Genomic DNA, 21,140 nt, shown 5'->3' with positions numbered 1-21,140 from the left:
TAAGGCTCTACATTTGGCCTGTCCACACTGGGACATGACACATGGATCTTGTACACTAGAAGCTCTGAGAATATGGGTTACTCCTGGTGTAGCAGGGAGACTAGAGGAAGGGTGCTACACTGAAACATGCATGGGGTTCAAATCCTGACCGTGGTCCTTACTAGCTGTGAAACTATGGCATCTGATTTAGCCATTCTGGACCTCAGTTGCCTCATTTATAAAGTGGGATTAGCATAATGATTACCTGGTTTATAGAATTACCTGCTAGAGGAGTTAAAGGAACTATGCATAGAAGACATTTAGCCATACCAGACACTGACCAGAAATAGCTCTAATCTCCATAGCTGGGCATGGGCCTTGCTGTCAGCTTTCAGCCACAGAGAAAACATTCTACCCCGAGTTTTCTGGCCTGCACTAAGGAGAAAGCATGTTCTTTGGGATGCACAGTCTGGCTTTTCTTCAAGCACAATGGCATGGTTGGATCAGTCACTCATCAGCCTGCCTTGGCCTTGACCAAGAAATACGTCAGGGCTGAGAGAGAATCTTGTGCTGGGCCTGGCCTAATCCTGGGGTTAAAGACTCTTCCATGGCTGATAAGGAGCTTAATAGTTCTCGGCCAGCTTTCAGGGGTGAGCTGGAGTGGAGAATGGGTGCAAGTCAGTGGTGGGAGAGATGCCGAGCAGTGTGAACCACTGGTGGTGGAGAGCTGGGAGAGTGTCTGATGGAAGGAGGATTTTCTCACTTAAAAAAAATATGTGTGTGTGTGTGTGTGTGTGTGTGTGTGTGTGTGTGTGTGTGTGTGTGTGTGTGTATATATATATATATATATATATATATATATATATTTTTTTTTTTTTTTTATCAAAGGGGAACTCATTTAAGTGTTGGACACAAAAGATTAGGTGGAGAGCCGAAGGGTGAAGATGCAGGCAGGGTGGCTCCTGAGAGAGCCAGGACTGCCCCAGATGGAGGAAGTGGAGAGGTATGCTGGGCATGGGTAGGCGAACCTGTGCATTCTGATGAGAGGTGCTTAGAATCTTGTAAATGAATCAGTAAGTGTCCTCAGAGAAGGTTTACAAATATTCCCTCACATGGTCACCAGTACACTGGGGCATTATCATGGCTCACTGAGACAGGCAGACACAGTAACTGCCCTGGCCGAGATGTTGTTCAGGGCCCACAGTGGAGGGCTCGGCCCACAGCATTCTGCTCACATCAGATCTCATCCTGTGCATACCATGAGCTATGAGCTTGCCTAATCCGAACCAAGTGGGCGCCGCTCGGCCACCCTTCTCATGCCACAGCTATGAGGACCAACGCTTGATACGTTTGTTAGAAATCTCTGGGTGGGAAATAAAATGACCCCTGGCTTTTCTTCAAGCAACATTTGCCTTTTCTTACACTCAGGGAAACTGAGGCCCAGAAAGATCGGAGGACTAGTTGTTAATATCTGATTTGCACAGGAAACCAAACATATACAACACTTCTTAGAAAGATGTCACTGGTCCACCCCTACAGTGAGTGCTGCATCTCCCAGCAGTGGTGGTGAAGTGTTGACAGCCAATGCCCCAGGACCAGCCCCCTACTTCCTCCAGCCTCTAGTCTCTCTCTCTTGCCCAGCATGCGCCCCTGCAGTGCTGAGCACACTACTCTGTCTGACCTTCTCTGTTGTAAGTCATGTGGACCCTGTAGTCTGCTATGATCTTTCCGGGAGAGCATGGTATGGGCCAAAGAGCAGTACCCTCTTAAAACTCATCCGCTGCAGGCCTAAGGCCACAGCTCTGGGATGTGAACGATGTGCGGACAGAACCTTTTTTAAAGGTGCTTGAGGCTAAATGAGGTTGTAAGGGTGGGGCTGATCTAGCAGGGCTGGTAGGAAAGCTAGGCACGGGCACAGCTGGAAGGCTGCTGTCTGCATGCCAAGGAGGGCAGCCTCTCAGGGATCCATCTGCTGGGACATCTTGCTCTTCTAGCCTGAAGGACTATGAGAAAATAAACGCCTGATGTTTAAGCCACACCATCTGCTTTTACTTTTTAAAAAATAAAATCCATACTAAGTTAGGTTCTTTATTTTCCTATATGAAAAATATATGGAAGTAACAGTTTCTTATTATGTAAGCCTGGGGTTTGCTGGCAAACGTGATAGGTGCGGACCGAACCTCCCCTCTACTTCCAAATCCCTGCCTGCAGGAGGATGTGGCCCTTTCTTGGCAGCCCTTTTCTATCTTTTTCCCCTGCAGATTTGTATTGTATTATCATATAAATAGGAGCTCTGCCTATTTGTATTTGGAGAGATCCAACTTGGATTTCCATTTAATAATATCCGAGGAATTTCTCCCTAACTTACAAAGCATAAGGTTAAATTGAAAGGGACTCTGCCCATCACCTTCTTCCCCCAGTTGTACCTGTTAGCAGGCAGCATCCCATTAGGGTATTTCTTTTTTTTCCCTCTTTAAAAAGCGCGCGCGCGCGCGTATGTGTGTGTGTGTGTGTGTGTGTGTATGTGTGTGTGTGTATGTGTGTGTGTGTGTATGTGTGTGTGTATGTGTGTGTGTGTATGTGTATGTGTGTATGTGTGTGTGTGTATGTGTGTGTGTGTGTATGTGTGTGTGTGTATGTGTATGTATGTGTGTATGTGTGTGTGTATGTGTGTGTGTATGTGTGTGTATGTGTGTGTGTATGTGTGTGTGTATGTGTGTGTGTGTATGTGTGTGTGTGTATGTGTGTGTGTGTGTATGTGTGTGTGTGTGTGTGTGTAGATACTAACAGACGATGCTCCTATATGAAGATGGTATAAGATCCCCTGGGTGCTGGGAACTGAACCCCAGTCTCTGCAAGAGCAGCACACACTCTTAGTCATAGAGCCATCAGTCCATCCCCAGCCACACCTTTCCTATGGTGTCCTTGAGAAGGGTTTTCTTTTCCAAACTCAGTCACCACGGGGCGTGGGTAAGCATCCCCCTCCATCCCTCTTCCACAGGGGAGTGCACTAGTTACACTGTTCTGCAGCTCCACTTGCCTTTCTCTTAACACTAAGGCTTGGGGGGTCCTCACTATCATCAGTTAGCTAAACTCTTCTTCTTCTTTTCTGTTTGCTTGTTTGTTTTTGAGACAGTCTTGCTATGAAGCACAGGCTGGGCTTGATCTTCCTACTTTAGCTCCTGAGTACTGAGCACTGGATCACAGCATGTGCGCTCATCCTTTAAGAAACGTACGACATTTAGTTATTACTACTTTGTGTGCAAATGTGTTTGGGTGTGCACATGCCATAGTGCATGTGTGGAAATCAGAGAACAACTCTTGGAAGCCAGTTCTGTCTCTCTACCATGTGGGTGCTGGGATTGAGCCACAAGCTCCTTTCCCCACGGAGCCATCTTGCTGCCTACCACCACCTGCTTTTTTTCTTTTTAAATAGACTGTACAATATCCCTTTAATCAGATTCATCTTAATCAGTTTAACTTGATTCCTATTACTGCTCATTTGTGTTACTTTTAACTTCTTGATGTTTTAAATAAGACTGCAACCAATTGATCATAGTTTGAGTATTTTAGATCTTAATAAGGCATCTGTTGGAACTTTTTTTTTCTTGAAGTGCTGGGGATTGATTGAGCTTTGGCTTTGCAAATGCTACCACTGAGCTGTATCCCCAACCCCAACCACCACCATCACCACCACCACCACCACCACCACCATCACCACCACCACCATCATCACCACCACCACCACCACCACCATCACCACCATCACCACCACCACCATCACCACCACCACCACCACCACCACCATCACCACCACCATCACCACCACCATCACCACCACCACCACCACCACCATCACCACCACCACCACCACCACCACCACCACCACCATCACCACCACCATCACCACCATCACCACCACCATCACCACCACCATCACCACCACCACCATCACCACCACCATCACCACCACCACTTCTCCTCTTCCTTCCTCATTTTCTTTTTATAAAGTGTCTCCTCTCTTCCTCCTTTCTACCTCCTCCTTTTCCCACCATTGCTGGGGATCACATCCAAGGCCTTGTGCATGGGTGAGTGCTCTGGGCTTTATCCTTTCTTTTGACCTCTGCTATCTTTCTGGCAAGGCATTGTTCGTCTTTAAATGCTCCCCCAAGCTTCTCGGCCAGTTTCTCTTTTTCCTTTGCATCTTCTGTGCTTGGTTGCATTGACCCCAGAGCATGGTGGCTTGATGATTGCCTTACTTGGTTTTTTAACACTAAGAAAAAATATTATTACTGTATGTGTATGATGTGGAAATGCATGTGCTATGGCACACACATGGAGGTCAAGAGATGACTTTGTGCAATTAGTTTTTTTCTTTCCATTTTTATTTGGGTTCTGGGGATTGAACTTAGGTCATCAGGACTGCACAGCAAGCACTCTTACCTGCCAAGCCAACTCACCTGTCCTTACCTGTTTTGTTTGGTTTTGCATGTATCCACATGTGGGGAGGGATGTGCATGCATGATATATAAGTGTGCATTCCTATGTGTTTGTATGTAGAGGCCATAATTTGACGCTGGGTATCTCCCACCATCACTTTCCAGCTTGGTCAAGGGGATAAGGTCCCTCACTGAACTGGGAGCTCACTGACTGCTTAGGCTGGCCGGCTCAAAAGCTCCCAGGATCCTGCTGTCTTTGCTTCCCAGAGCCGGCATTGCAGACATATGGCACCATGCCTAGCTTGTTTCATAGGTTCTCGGAATCCAGCTTCAGGTCCTCACACTTGCTAACAAGCACTTTATCCACCGAGTCATCTCCCCGACCCCCAGCCTCCATGTTTTCTGATTGGCTTATGAGGTCCTTGGGGGCAGGACCTTGTCTGCCTCATCACTGTAGTATCCTGATGCTCAGCAAGGCTTGGCACACAGTGGGCTTTTAATAAGAAGCACAGGACAGGCCATAGCCATTCTGATGTGCCATGAGCTGGCAGCATGCTGTCTGAACGGTACACAATCCTGGTTCCTTCTGCTCTCACTGGGCCCTTCTGTGTGGTGGTGGCAGCAGGGCCATGTGACAGCCTGACAGAAAAGTTCTAGTGTGGTCCAGCAAGAATGTCTGTTACTGTCTTAGCTTCACATGTGAGACAACGTGCGTGTCCGCTGTCACCACTCTCCTTACTGAAATGCTATGACCACCCAAGGGATGGAGAGCACCGAGCTGGCTTACTAGGGATGGAGAGCAGAGCACTGAGTTGGCTTACCAGGGATGGAGAGCAGAGCACCGAGCTGGCTTACCAGGGATGGAGAGCAGAGCACCGAGCTGGCTTACCTCGATTTCCTGGTAGGAGTTGTTGATCATGGCTATCAGCATGTTTAGCAGCACAACCACCATGGTGACATTATAAACGCCGTACAGCACGTAGCCGATATTCTCGATGAATTTGTGGTCGTATTTCAGCACCACCGAAATCACCTCAGACAGGCCAAATATGGACCAGAACAAGGTTTTAAAGCTTTCTTCAACTCTGTGAGGAAACAGACAGTCCTGTCATGCAGCGTGAACTGGGTCACACTTTTAAGATGAAAGCTGCCCCTTCACTACCAGGCTTTAATGGCCTCCCTCCACCCCGTGCCGCACAGTGGGGCGGGGGTGGGCTGCTGATGCCTACTTTTTGCAATATTGAGATACTCAGATTTCTAAGAAGTCTTAGAAAGACTCTTATATGGCAATTTCTTCCTTTTTAAGTTCAATTTTGCTGGGGCTCCTGGCTGAGACACCGGTTTTATCCTTCTGTAATTAATCAGATGGCTAAAATTAAACACGGGGCAAATAATTGCTCATGAGTGCTAAGAAAGCATGTTGTTCCTTCTGTGGACTCTCAAACAGCTCTTTGCAGGCTACAGAGCCTGACCATGACAAATGTCCCACAGGTGGTGCTGGTGTAGCTACCTGGCACTCAGGGGCCTCATGACACCTGGTGGCAGGCTTCTGTTTATCCTCCTTACCTGAGGCCAGTCACAAAAACAAAGACCTCTAACCCAGGCCGGGTTGGTCAGAAAAGAGGCTGAGGAAAACCACCACATTGTTCTAATTCTGCAGGTGCTACCTCTGGTGGGTGCCACACATGTGCCAAGGGTGGTCCGAGGAGACCTGGCCTCCAATAGGTTGCTCTTTGGCCCTTGAAGTTAGAATACAGTGGCTTCAATCCCCAAGCACATCTCACAGTCCTGACTCCTGACTATGACTTTGTATTGGGCTTATTACATAAAATGCAATCAAAAAGCTGGACTGTGGTTGGATGGCTTAGAATACGGCCGTGTATAAGGAAAAGTTCAGCTTTCTAGTCTGCATCCAAATTTTCAGTGCTATCATAAGACAGGACTTTTCTTTCTTTTTTCCCTCCCTTCTTTTAACATTTCAGATTTTCAACACTTACCCGCAAATGGCCAGGATTAACTAGAGCTCACCCCACGTCCTATCAGTGTTTCTCAAGCATCGAAATTTCTTTGAGAAAATGTACAAAAATGCTAGTTTTCCAACTTGGGCTTGCATGAATTTACAGCTCTCCTGCGTGTGAGAATGTGGGGGTGTCTATGTGTGGGGATGGGGGCTAGTAGCCAGCTGTGCAGATCACTCCCTGTGCACCCCAGAGTCTGAGAGGCTGGTGTCTGAAGTGAGTATGCGTTGCTGTGCTTGTCTGTTATTTCCTTTGAAGCTATGCTTTTGAAACATTTCATCAGAATTCACTAGCACGGTGTTTGTTTGTTTTGAGACAGGGTCTCACTATGTAGCCTTGGCTGGCCTGGAATTCACTATGTAGAGCAGGCTGATGTGCCTGCCTGCTGCGGCTAAAGATGCGCCTCACCATGGATGGCTCAGTAGCAGGGTCTGAATTGAAGGTTGGGTGTGGAGCCATCATCACTGGAGAGCTCTGGCTTCCACTGCTGTTCTAGAAGGGGAAAATGGTCTCCTTATATAAGATATTGAATCCATTTCATGTGACAATGTGGTGTTTACTGTGTGGAAGACTTACTGAGGTACCATCTCCCATCATGAAGGGATTAATCTATCATCTCCTTATGGAAGAGAACAGTGGCATGGAGTCCCAAGCCCCCAATGATCCCCAGATCCTAAACTGGAAGGGGCCATCAGCTCCCGTCTCTTACACAGGTGTTCCCACCTCCACAGGATCCAGTGAGAAGTACCAAGCACTTGTCCTGAACAATAGAGACAGTGGCTAACACTTGTGACAGGGAGGTATTTCACTCAAACTCACTTTCCGTTCCTTCCCTGCATCACCTCACAGGTCTCTGGCTGACACCAGTGAGGTCACAGGGAGCACAAAGTAGGACCAACCCCCTACAATGGTTTCAGTGAGGGAAGATGGGCCCAGAGCCAGCATGTCTGCTTTCTCACTCTCGGAGCCCTCATCTATTTCTACTGAGGCATTCTGTATGCAACCAGAAGGCCGAGCAGGCCTGTTAAGCAGATGGTGTTCTGGGGAAAGTGTGTTTACAATGTGGTCTCCAAAGCGACCTCTCAGCTTCGTTCCGACCCCAGCCTAGGGCAGCAGTCAGGGCATGCTCACTCAACATCTCCTCTCCAGAGCAAAGACGAGCCCCTGAGCTTCCCCCAGCCTCATCTCTACAAGAGCAATTGCAAGAGCCGCAGACTTGTTGGGATCTCTAGAGCGGAAGCCACCTCATCAGAGGGATAAACACACACACACACACACACACACACACACACACACACACACACACCACACACACACACACATACACACACACATACACATACACACACACACACACACACATACACACACACACATACACACACACACATACACACACATACACATACACACACACAACACACAACACACACACATACACACACACATACACACACACACACACACACACACACACACACACACACACACACACACACACCCCTGGCTGGCCAGGAAGGGGTCTTAAGGCAGTCTGTGACAACCTCTTCCAGACTCCTGATGAAGTCTGTGGCTCTGTCTCTGCTTTGTAGGAGGCAGGATGAGCAGAAGCAACAGATGTTCTTTCAAAGAAAAGGTGGGCTGACTGACCAAGTGAGGGCAGTGAGAGTCTCAGTTGGGTGCTGGGTTCGTATCTAGACCCAGCCCACTCCACAGGAACACTCGTACAGAAACTGTGAAAGACGTGTTTGTTGTCCTTACTGGCAGAGGAGATCTTATTGGCTGACATATGCCTGACTGTCTAGGCTAAGATGTGACAGACTTTTTTTTCTAGACCGACACAATATGAATAGATAAGTTCTGACTGGAAATGAAGAGTTAAAATTGGAAAAAAAATGTTTATGACAGAAACTAGCGTGCAATGCTGCTGAGGATTTACTGGACGATCCTATCTTGGAGGAAGCTTCAGAAACTACTAACATAAACATCCTTGCATCGAGAGATCCACTCACACAGAAACTCAATTCATTCTTGAATGTCCAAAGCACAGCGAGCAAAAGACGGTAGGAAAAAGGACTGGAATCCGTGAATGCTAACGGATGCACTAAAATCCTTCCTAGTCGATTTGATCAGATTTCCAACAAGAAGCGGCTTGAGGAAGGGCTGCTGTGTGTTGACTCATGACTTGAGAAGACACTTGGTGGACTCGCCATGGTGCCGGGGGGAATGAGGCTGTTTGCTCAAGTCTCTGTGGTCAGGAAGCAGAGAGGGCCTCAGAGAAGCCCAGGCCAGACTATATCAGAAAATGCCCGCCTCCAGTGACCCACTTCCTCCATTTCCTAAAGGCCCCATGACACCTACATAGACACATGAGCCTGTAGGAAAGGCACATTTAAATTCACACCGTACAGCCAACAATAAGGAATGATTTGGGGACAGTCTCGAACAGTCCAGGTTGGCTTCGAACTCAATACGTAGCCAAAGCTGGTGGCCCTGAACCTGATCCCACTGCCTGCACTTTCTAATCGCTGGGATAATTGGCCTTCCGCAGCACTCCTGGCTTCCTAAATGCTTCTGTGACTCAGCATGAGAACAACAGACAGTCCAAGGAAGGACAGGGTATTTGTTGGGGGAAATGTCAATGACAAAAACGTACGCTTTTTAACATGCAAGGGCTTCATAGTCAGCGTGAGACTCCAGGCTAGAATCTTCTAGCCTTGGTTGTGGCAGGAATAAAACAATTAAAGAAAGTCAGTCTCCTGTCCTCAGTGGGAGATTTGTGTTACTGGCATCTTGGAAGCCTCCACAGTATAGCCTTAGAAAGGGAGCTGGGCTTAGATCAAGTTGGTAGAAGATCATTGATGTTAAGGCCTCAGGCCTGAAGCTACCCCCCAGTGTCCTGTGTCTCAATCGCTGTCCACCATTTATTTACTTATTTAGTTACTAGAGACAGGGTCTCTCATCATAGCCTTGTCTGGCCTTGAACCCATGGCCATCCTTCTGCCTCAGTCTCCTGAGCATTGGCACTATAGGCCTGAGCCTGTGTGCCCGGATCATTGCCTATAATTTGCAGGAGCCACAAAACACAGGACAGCTGGCAAAAGGTCTAGCCTCCTTCTCCTTCTCCTCATCTGGGGTTACCTTTCAGGAAGCAAAACCTTTAATTGATGTCTACCACAAAGCCATTCACAAAAGCCCTCACTGGCAACTGGATGCTTAGGGCCACACTGGGGGTTCCTTATTGCCAAGGGGTGTGGCTACTGTCTCTCCATCCTCCTCTTACCCCATTCGCTGTAGAGTTTGCCAGGGTTACTCAGCTGTGTGGATCACAGAAGGCATCACAGAGATAGGTGGAAAAAGCAGGAGATGCATGTCAGGGCCCAACCCTTTCCAAACCACATACTAGATATGTGTGTGCCTAAACGTGTTGCAAAGCCTGTTAGGGTCTCAATTTGCCCAACCGTTCAATGGACATAATGGTACTTTGCTGCCCAGTTGCTAGGAAGATTAAACAGACAACTCACATAACACACACAGTGTGAGCACCTCGAATGGTTGCCAGTCTTTTGATTCATTTGCTGATTTGTTGAGCTCTGAAAGAAATCTAGAAGGTGTTAGGGAGACTGCAGTCAAGCTGTAAGCCAGCTGTGCTGTGTGCTCTGTGTTGGCTGGGAGCGTACAGAGCCCCATCAGCTCCAAAGGCCTCCACCCACTGAATGAAGTTAATCATTTAGGTATATATCGATTTTCCTGAACAAGCCTTGTTTGCCTTCCTATCTGCCAGATCACCACAGATGCTTGACTTCATGCAAATTATCCTCTCGTGCCTCCAGCCCATGCTGCCTTTTTTCTTTGTCTTCCCTTTGGGCTCCTGGCTTGCAGGGGAAGGGGCTGGAGTTAGTCAATAGGCCACCCCTAGCATGAGAAGTGCTTTTAGCAAAGTGGATGCTCTGGGCCTGAATAGCCTGTGATTCACCCTTGTCTCCCTGGGTGGGGGTGTGTGTGGGAAGGTTGGGGCTGATCTGTCATGCAGAAGCCTGGGACAAGGTAATCAGTTCTCTGCCAGGTCTGTCTCGCCTGGATAATGAGATTTTAATAACAGGTTTCCTGAAGAGGCAGCGTGCATGCGCCTCAGAGAACAAACTGATCAACAAAGACAGCTTGGGCCGATTGTTATGAAAATTGCTGCTTCTTCAGAGCATCGCAAACCCTCCCCACATGCATTCAGTTCGGTTGAGTTACCTACCCATGTGCAGCTAGCAAGCTAAAATTAACCAGGAGGATCGGAGCTCGGAGCTCGGAGGACTGCTCCTCACAGTCAGAAGACAATAGCCCTGCTCTGCGAGTGTCCTGCCAAAGGAGAGCAACACCCGCTTGCCTGCCATCAAGTACGGTGATGGAGGAAGGTGCTTGGGGTGGAGAAAGAGCTTGTAGGAAGGCCATTTCTCTAACACTCAGATCTCGGGGACCAAAACCAATCACCAGGCCTGAGGAGGGTGAGGGGAGACAGTCAAATGTTCAAGGCAGTCTGTTTTCCTGCCAAGCTTCGTACCCCAGCGTGCCCGCCTCTGCCTCTGAATCACCTTGTGGTTCTATCTTGGGCCCCAAATGAGGAGCTGGGATTAGAAGCTGCAGGAGAAAGGAGCCTGGCTTGGGCTGAGTGAAATCCATCCAGCCTAGCAGATAGAAAGAGCTCAACAAAGTCAATGTGTGCTCACGAGTGGATGGGTCAATCTGTGCTCTGCGCTCCTGGTTCCCGTTTATTGGCTTTGCTGCTGACAGCTGTCGAGAGTGCAGGGTCTGAAGTGAATCGAGCCTGGGGTTGGCTGTTAACTTTTTGCCAAAATAACAGGCTCTCTAGGCCTCTTTTTCCCCTAAGCGTAGGATGGGAAAACAACAGTCTCTATTTTGTAAGGCTGCTGTGAAGGCCTTGTGAACTAACGTGACACTTGTGAAGACACTTGCTATGTATCAACTGTTCAGTCAGCGATCCTCCTTTTAGGGCTAGCATTTTTTTTTTCTGTCATTGTTTCCTTAACAGCAGTAAGTTGTAATGTCTGGAGGGAAGTCTATGGAACCTTACAGTGAGCAGGCAATACAAAATGGACCCAGGCTCTCTCCTTTAGTGGTCTTATGGCTGTCAAAGCCCATCACTTGGGCAAAGTCTTCAAGGCACTGGGCAACTTAGCCCCTCCCACTGGGATAGATGCCCTGCTATAGTCCAGTTTCTTCTTACACTGTCTGTCACTTTGAGAATGAGAGTTTCAATTCAACTTCCACAGCTAGAATGAAATGGCAGTGCTAAAGAGGTCAGCATTTCTTTCCTGGCATTCACCTCCACTCAGGTGGGGACCTGAAGTGGGACTTGAGACACTCTGTCAAGGGCCTGTGGCCAGCACACCCCGAAATCTAACCTTGGAAGCCAAGCAGGGCAAGGCCTGAGTAGTCCTTAGATGCTAAGTCACCAGCCAGTGGTGACTTGGTCAAGGGATGTACCTAAGTGGCAGAGTGCTTGCCTGGGAGTCACCAGTGTGGCAAAATGACAACAACACAACAACAACCTCCCAGACCCTTGTCACCTTTTTGTCTGCTGTAGAGGCTTTAGCATTTCATGTCATGAATAAACATGAGAGGAGCCTTCCAAGCATTATGCAATAACAGAATATTTGTCCTAAAATGTTTTGTTAGTTTTTTTTTTTCTTCCCCGTTTTTCGAGACAAGGTTTCTCTGTGTAGCCTTGGCTGACCTAGACTTACTTTGTAGACCAGGCTGGCCTTGAACTCACATCGATCCACCTGCCTCTGCCTCCTGAGTGCTGGGATGAAAGGTCTGTGTGATCACACCCGGCTCTTTGTTAGCCTTTTAAAATAGCCCAGACAAAAGTCTGTCACTTACATATTAGTGAGCCATGCCAAGCTAAGAGTTTCTTTTTCACCTTAATGTTAACTGTAGTGGCCTAAACTCTCTGGGTCTGAGTAGGGCCCCACGGCTGACTGTGTGACACCCTGTCAGGTGTCGGAACTTATCTGATAAACTCCCTTAGGCATCCAAACACCTTGCACCTGCTGTGAATTTGTGAAGTAAGAGGGTGCTGATGAGAGCTTGGAGATATAATAAAGTGTGATTTTAACAACACTCAGTCCACAGAGCTGCTAGATCAGACACGTCGTGTCCCAGCTCTGGCCAGGGCCCTGGGAAACACCTGTCCCTGGGAGGCCAGGCAGGCTGCTTTCTTCCCACGTTGCTTGCCTACAAGTGCGTTCTGCATGCACTGCACAGAGAGAACGGCAGCAGCCATGGACCTGTGCGCCCCAGGAGGACCTAACCTTTCCTTGTGGCTTCTTGTAACAGGCCACTGGTTGACCTCGGCTGCCCCCCCAGGGCCTACACAGGGCCAGATCCTTGCATCCCTCCTCCATCCCCACCCCCACTGCTGCAGCCTCTGTCTCTGTCTCTGTGGGCAACCCAGCACGTCTAGCTCGCTTCCCTCCAGAGTTGCTTCTACCACGTTCTTTCTAGAAGAATGTTTCCCCATTTTCATCTTCCCCACTCTTCAGCAGCAGGCTCAGGCTAAGTCTCCATGCTCACTCCTCCGTCCTCCACACTACTGTCAAAACATCCTTCCAGAAGCATCTCTCAGCACACCTTTGTTTTTAAGGAGGCCTCAGCAGAGACTCTCACCCTCTGTAAGGACTTAGAAGACCCTTTACAACTTGGTTTCTTCTGGACTCCCTTGTGTAATCTTTTTCCATGTCCCCAAGGCTCTTGGCTGTTTGTAGTTTTTTGAAGATGTCCATGTGTCTTTCTAGTTTTCTCCCTAGAACTCTCCACAGGGCCATCCCTTCTCTGACCGTTCTCTGACCATGCCAAGCAGCAGCCAATACTTCCTCCCAGCTGCTGCCCAGACATCATTTGCAACGGCCACACAGCGTCATGGCTGCTGCTCATCCACTTTCCCCAGTCCCTCCTGGGGGTAAAGGGCGCCTCTTGTTAACCCCAGGGCTGCAAGGCTAAGCTAGAAGTTGACATGCAGTGGTTGTCCCGTAACTATCATGATAGAGACACCCATGATATACAGGGGAGCGCCATGCGCTGTACACTGAGAGCTGAGGTGTGCAGCACCATTGGATTCTCACTGACGGAGTCCTGTACAGTGTGTTAGTTTGAAAAGCTAGCACCACATGAGAGCAAAGAGTCAGCCTCCCCCTCAAAGCATACGGATTTAAGGTTCCACTCAAAGGTGGGTTGGAAGCTGTGAAGAACAGAGTTCATATCCACTTCCTGGCTCTGTGGTCTTGGCCAAGTCCAGGGCCACTTTTTCTTTAGTGGCATCTGTCTTTCCATGATGTGGGTAAAGGAAAGGCTGTGGTGAGCCGCTTAATGTATGACATTTCTCCTTATCCCTATCTCTTATTGTCTCCAAAGGGATAGCCTGAGCCAGAGTGCACGCGGCTCAGGCAGGGTGGGCAGTGGTCTCCAGGTGTGGTGGGAATATGTGGCAGTCGGCTGGGTCCCCTCCCTCTGCCCCGGTGCCCTTCAGAATCGCAGGATGGACCCGTTGGGAGCATCAGTACCTCCTGCTCCTGAGTGAGGTAGCACATGTGAATCTTCCTTGTGTGGAGTATGGAAATTTCCCATAGCTATTGTGGAAAACAAGAGCTTCTAATTTTGCCCAGCGCTTCTAAAGTTCCTTCCATTAAAAGTAATTCCTGGGGAGATAGAACAATCTTAACACAGGCACTGTTTTTGATTAGACAGCAGCTTATAGAAAAGGTTGGCTAGGGTCATTCTTATTTTATTTTATTTTTTTGAGGACAGAGCCCACCTTTAATCTCCAATCAGGGTTAAGTGGAGGGAGCCAAGCTTGGGGAGACAGTGGCTCCCCATGTGTTCTCTGAGAGAGCCCTCTGCTTCTGCCTTGAGGCTGTCACAGCTCTGGCCCCATCTATCTGTGCATTTGTCTGGTCATAGGCAGCATAATGTTGAATCTGTTGGTGATGACACGCAGGCTAGGCAAATAGGAGGCTGTGCTCTCTGTGTCAGTACACTCTGTGATGTTCCTACAATGACTAAACAGCCCAACTCAGGATGTCTTCACTAATCCATGCATCATCAAATAAGGAGGCCGGGTATCTTCTCTGCAGTCTCTCCCAGTAGAGTTTCACGCATGAGCCAAGACTTTTCGGCTATGTTTTCCTAACTCGGCAACAAGAGTTCATGCTAGGGCACCAGCATGAATGTCAGCAAACTCTGACTACAAAACAAGTCTCCAAAAACCAAGCCTTATTTTACCGACTTCCATGGTGTGTGTGTGTGTGTGTGTGTGTGTGTGTGTGTGTGTGTGTACCCAGTGACAGAAAATTCCTACCATTCTAAACTGAGTTTTCTTAAGGGAAGTTTGGTCATCCTTTTCCCTCCTCCCTCATCCATGGCTTGGACACTGTAAGACTCAGAGAGTATAAGACTGCTCTAAAAGCCCCCTTTCTTCCTTTTTGGCCATTTGCGGTTTTTTAACAGAGGCAGTTTAGAAACAACCAGCTGCAGGTATGCTATCTGTCATGCCCAGCAGGTCCGAGCTGTGCATCCACATCCCTGATCCCCCTCTTAGGAAGCTCCTGCCTTAGGAGTGCTTCTGTAAAACCATGCAGACCTTCAAGAGAAGCCTTGGTTGTGAAGTAGAAGGCTGAGAGATTGGAAGTGTTCATAAGATCAGACTCTGGGACTCACTCCTGCTGGATCTGCACCTAGCTGGTACCCTGTGCTGAGAAAAACCTACCCCTCCCGTCTGAAATCCACCAACCAAATATCCGGTCCATCAAATGACCTGCTTTGGAAATGCAGAGCACAGAATGGCATCTGCTGCATCTGTGTGGTGATAATGTTTGATGAGACCCACACTGTAAGTATTCATATGTCTGTGTACACATGTCCTGTGTGTCTGTATGTGCACATGTCCATGTGTATGCGGGTATATGTGTGTGCATGTGCATGGGTAGGGAGGCCAGAGGATAACTTGGGTGTTATTTCACAGGGGTTGTTTACCTTGGTCGTGGAGGCAGCCTCTCTCACAACCTGGGTGCATGGACTAGGCTAGGGTGGCTGTGTGTGTGGAGGGGGCACGGGGCGGGGGTGGGGGGGGGAAGGATCCACTCTAAGGGTGTGCCTTTCTAACTCTGCGTTTGCAGCTCCCCATCTCACTCAGCTCTTTGGCGCAGGTTCTGGGGATTGAACACAGGTCCCCACAAGCCGTCCCCTGGCCCTAGATCCACATTAAAAAACAAAACAAAAATCCATAGCCCAATCCTGTATCAAAATCCCAGTGGCTTTAAAAAGATAAACCTATTCTTTGGTACTTCATAGATGTGTATGACGCACCCTGATCTCATTCACACCCCAGGCTCTCTCATCTCCCTCACGGCAGCTAGCTCCCCTCCCTCCCCACAAAAGGCTCTTCCACAGCCTTTTATTTGTTTTTGTTTTGTGACTCACTGAGTTTAGCCAGGGCCACCTAGATAAGCATGGGTGTAGAGCTACCCTCTGGGGCATGTGACACCACTGAAGACAATGACTCCCCGCCATGCCATCCCAGTGTTCATATAGTGCTCAGAGTCCCGCTCTGCAACTGCTATAATTAGATGCTGAGAGGAGAGGAGTCTAGGAACCCTTACATTTAGCTACTGCCCCTGGCTGATCCTGGTGTTGTCTGAGGACGTCTGATCTTATTCATATGTGGAAATGGACTCCTTCAACCTGTCTGCAGTCTCCTACCCCTCAGTGAGGTGGGCCGATGGAGGAAATGGGAGTGTCGGGGGTGGGTGGGGGGTGAGAAGTCCTTCATTCAAGAACCAGAACACCCTGGGGATTTTGAGCTAAGGGCTGGGGGCTGCAGTCCATAGGAAACACCACTTTACCCTTTCTTCCCTTGTCTCAGGATGTACGTCACACCCCTCCCCTTAGGGCAGAGCTGAACTTGGTCAGATTCAGTTAGGACTGGCTTCTGTGTGAGCTGTCCTGGGACCTCACCCTAGTGTGAGCAGGGCCCCTGTGAAAAGGCTCCCTTAACAGCTGCCTTCTGAAGAGAACCCAGCTTTTCCCGCAACACAGAAGGCCCAGAGTTGAGGGTAAGCTTCAAAAATGAGGGGAACAAGATTTTTACAGTGTGTTTGAACCCAAGTGCCCTTCCATAGGCCACAGAAGCAGAAGAGAGGAGCCCTGTGTCGGCCTGCGACTTCAGAATCTACAGAGACAGAGCTTCTGCGTGTGTGATTGTGTGTGTCTGATTGTGTGCATGTAAGACTGTGTGTGTGACTGTGTGTGTCTGAGTGTGTGCATGTGAGACTGGGTGTGTCTGAGTGTGTGCTTGTGAGACTGTGTGTGTCTGAGTGTAAGCATGTGAGAGTGTGTGTGTGTGTGTATCTGAGTGTATGCATGTGAGACTGTGTGTGTGTGTGTACACGGGCAGCCTGGGGATACCTGCTTTGGAGCAGAGTTGTATTCCACTGGGGTTTTCTAACTTCATCACCAGCACAGTGACACTCAACAAAACTGAGTCCCCAAACACACACACGCCCTTTATTCTCTCATGGTGATTTTAATGCCAAGGCTGGTCTCTTGGGGGTGACACTCTTCAGCAAACAGTCAAAAGGGAAGAGATGACATTTACAAAAATCCATTCTTTCCTCTTCCTGCTTCACCACTCTATTGACTTTCCTCATTCAATCAAACCCACTCACAGCTGCACTGCCTGTTGCAGGGCTGCCAAGCAGTTCCTTTCTTCCCTGTGCTGGCCCCTCACTCCTCATCCCCACACTGGAAGGTCTGGGGTCTGGTGTCTCTGGTGCCTGGCACAAGGGAGCAGAGATGGATAGACCTCTCTTTTCCAGTTCTACCTTCCATCCTGATTCCATGACCCATGGACTGAGGCTTAGGCGACCTGCCTCAATTCCCTCTGTAGACTGGCTATGCTACCCAGCTGAGAGTTGCAACAGATCAGCCCCACTCTGAGGTCCAGCCTTTCCCATGTTCCTGTGGGTTTGTTCAGGGGAGGGGATAGGGGCTGCCAGAATAGCCAGTGTGACAAAGATAATGCAGAGGCCCAAACCAGATAACATAGCCAGTGGCTTACTAGGCTGTCCTGAATGTGGCCCATTCTCCTGTTTAGTTCCTATTCTTACTGGTGAAGCATTTGATGGGTAGACATTGTGAGCACAGCCCCATGCTAGGCTGGAAACACAAGGGCCTTTCCTTCGTGGCTGACATCTTCCTGACATCTCTTGACAATGTGGCTCCTGCTGATTGGATGCCTTTAGGTCCTGCGCTGTGGTTTCCCAATCCTGCCAATGCTCAATACAGCCTCTCCCCTCCCCCCACACCACACACGGCACATTCCGAGCAAATTTGTTTTTGGGTAATTCCGGCTTATTCCATTCCTTCAGCAGGAGTTGGAGACATAAAAAGTAGGCTGATTGGCCAGTCTGTCAGTTAGGCCACTGCCCAGAGAGGGTCCTACAGTGCCAGCTCAGTCCCCACAGCCACCACTGCCAATTACTGAAGGCTTCTATGCACTGCATGGCTCCTGCTTCTGGATCCTAACAACAGTCCTGGGAGGCTAGCCTTCTCCCCACCTCTTCTGTCAGAGCTGTAGCAACACAGGGCCTGGGATTTAAGAACATGCCCACATCTGCACAGTGAGTCCCAGCTCAGGTCTGATGGAAATCCAGTCTGACCCCTGACGTGCTGAAGCTCCAACAGAACCTGCAGCACTTGGACTTCTGCCGTCCCTCAGCCCCGGGCCTGGCTCCTGCTCCCAGTGAACACTTCTTCCCAGCTGAGCAGTGCTGAGGTAAGCACCATGGAGGTCAAACCGCTTTGTTCTTAGATTCCAGTATCTCCCCTTGATGAGCCATTTCTCCAGCAGCAGGGGCCAGCTGGGGCCTTGTTATACAGGCTGAGGACTGCCCAGAGGACCTGTCACTTGCAGTGGCTGGAAAACTGAGATGCCAGGTTCCTCAGGCCTTCCTGCAGACATGGAGCCCTCTTGGTCCCAGCTGCTGCCCTGGTGGCTGATGCTGGATTCTAGCTTGTCTAGATGACAAGCTCTGGGACGGATGATGGGTCTGGAGAAAGATTGGGATGGGAGGTGCTGTACCTGGACACCCGGCATGGGATGTGCAGCTCTAGGGGAGGGTGGAGGGACTTAGGAATGAGACGGGCAATCCCATTTCCCACCTTGGGGAAAGACTCTGTGTCCACAGATACCTATCAGCCTTTAGAATTTCAGTTCTGTGGAGCGCTTGCAATGCTGCAGGTCCAAGGCTGGCTACCTTATCTTGGGCTAACTCTAGCCCTCCGGGCAGCAGTTCTTTGCCACCTTCGTGCCAGGACTAACATCTTTTGACAATAGATAAAACCCTTTTAGTAACTATTAACTTAGCAGACCACTAGCCTCTGCCAACCCAGAAGCTTAGGTAGCATCTTGAGCCTGTCGAAAGCTTCGCCTGTCTCGCTGTACCTGTACCTGCCTCTGAGATACATGCACCGATGCTTGTCAACTTGTTTTGATCGTTCTATAAAACTATACTACTCCCATGTTGGGACATGGAATTTAGGGTAGCATAAATCTGTGTTCCTGGGCCACGATCACTAAAAAACGGCTCAGGAACCAACTATCTCTTATTTCCTTTAAGATGAGAGCTGTGGTTTTTGTATAGACACAAAAGCTCAGATATATCCAATGACTTGGCTAATGGCCATTAGCTAGGAATGCCTGTCAGAATGTAAATTTGGCTCCATCATACCTAGTTACTAGACTCAGCTGAGTGCTACTGGTGGCCTCTAGGAGACCCCTTGTTCTTCCAAGGGAGGAGGGGTTTGGGATCTTTTGCACACAAGCTGAACGAGATCTGTCTCTCTCTTCTTGGGCGTGGAGTGGGGCAAGGTGTCATTGTGCTATCCTGCCTCTGGCTAGCTGGAAGACCCAAAGCAACCACGTGCCTCCTGCTTCTTGCCTTCTGCTCTGGCTGCAGAGGCACACCCTCCTGCTCTGGCTACAGAGGCACATCCTCCTGCTCTGGCTACAGAGGCACACCCTCCTGCTCTGGCTACAGAGGCACACCCTCCTGCTCTGGCTACAGAGGCACATCCTCCTGCTCTGGCTGTAGAGGCACACTCTCCTGCTCTGGCTGTAGAGGCACACCCTCCTGCTCTGGCTGTAGAGGCACACTCTCCGGCTCTGGCTGTAGAGGCACACTCTCCTGCTCTGGCTGTAGAGGCATACCCTCCTGCTCTGGCTATAGAGGCACATCCTCCTGCTCTGGTTGTAGAGGCACACCCTCCTGCTCTGGCTGTAGAGGCACATCCTCCTGCTCTGGCTGTAAAGGCACACCCTCCTGCTCTGGCTACAGGGGCACACCCTCCTGCTCTGGCTGTAGAGGCACATCCTCCTGCTCTGGCTGTAGAGGCACATCCTCCTGCTCTGGCTGTAGAGGCACACCCTCCTGCTCTGGCTATAGAGGCACATCCTCCTGCTCTGGCTGCAGAGGCACAGGAGACCACGGAACTTGCCTTCCTTTTAGCCAGGTTTGGAAAGCTGCTATCTGGTTCTCCAGTGTTTAGTTGTGGCAGCCTCGGGGCTTCCCTAGCAGTGTAGGAGAGTCAGGGGCTCTGACTCATGAGAGACAGCAGATGGAAGAGATCTGCTGATGAATTCTCTTTCTGAGATGGGCCGTCTCCAGCTTCTCTTCTTGGAGAGGCTGTTGCGCCCAGAGTGCACCTCTGGGTAGAACCTATGTTCACCTTTCCCACCCCTCACTTCTCACCCACCCAGCTGGCAGACTTCCAATTCTGGCTTTTTTCCAGGTGTCTTCCTTCCCCTGGATTATAGCGCTCTGGACCTAACAGCATGCTGGAATGAGAGGTTAGTCAGGTTGTGTCACTAAGTAATATAGGCTAAGCCTCATATTGCTGTAATAGTCACAATGGCAAGCCCCTACTCCCATGTATTACATATTTTCTGGGTTACCCCATGGCCCTGAATTCTCACACTATTGTCACAAAAAAGACGTTATTATTATTACCCTTATTGTGGTTTGAATGAGAAATGTTCCTCAGAGACTTAACTGGTCCCCAGATGATGGCACTGTGGGGGTCAGGGTGGGAATGGGGGTAGCAGAGCCTCACTGAAGGAAGTACACATTTAGGGTGGGCTTGGAGAGTTCACACCCCACCCTACTCCCAGTTCCCTTTCTCCACCTTCTGTGTGTGGCTGAAGATGTGAGATCTCTTGGTTTACTGATCCATCTGCCTGCTGCTATGCCTCTCCTGCCATTATGGATCCCCCTCCCCCACCCCCAACTTGAAACTGTAAATCCAGAGCAACGCACTGTTTCTTCCTTCAGTTGCTTTCGTTAATGGTATTTTCTTACAGCAACAGAAAAGCAACTAACATATCCCCATTTTTAAAATGTAGAAATGGCTGGGTATGGTGGTGCACGTCTTTAATGTCAGCACTCAGGAGGCAGAGGCAGGTAGATCTCTGTGAGTTCAAGGCCGACCTCATTTACATCAGCAGTTCCAGGCCAGCCAGAGTTACACAGTGGCAAAGTGAGAATTTAACTACTTTCTCCTTCTAATTTCAGAACCACGACCTTAAACCACTTAGAACAAAACTCACATCAACTTCAAGGGAACCTGAGCTCTGCAAGAA

General features: G+C 49.3%; 1 protein-coding gene across 2 annotated transcripts in view; it reads right to left on the bottom strand.

The window, feature by feature from the left end:
• TRPC7 (transient receptor potential cation channel subfamily C member 7) overlaps positions 1–21,140 on the bottom strand; it is a 126,822-nt gene that overhangs the window by 12,730 nt on the left and 92,952 nt on the right. For both annotated transcript variants that reach the window (XM_084796401.1, XM_084796402.1), the window contains one exon: positions 5,308–5,503. In XM_084796401.1, coding sequence (XP_084652527.1) covers positions 5,308–5,503 — 196 coding nt within the window. The remainder of the gene's footprint in view (positions 1–5,307; positions 5,504–21,140) is intronic.

The sequence above is a fragment of the Acomys minous genome (genome assembly GCF_964271855.1).
Source record: "Acomys minous genome assembly, chromosome: 9".
Taxonomy (NCBI): Eukaryota; Metazoa; Chordata; class Mammalia; order Rodentia; family Muridae; genus Acomys; species Acomys minous.
Note: the sequence above shows the minus strand (reverse complement) of the source record. Positions and strands in the feature narration are given on the sequence as shown.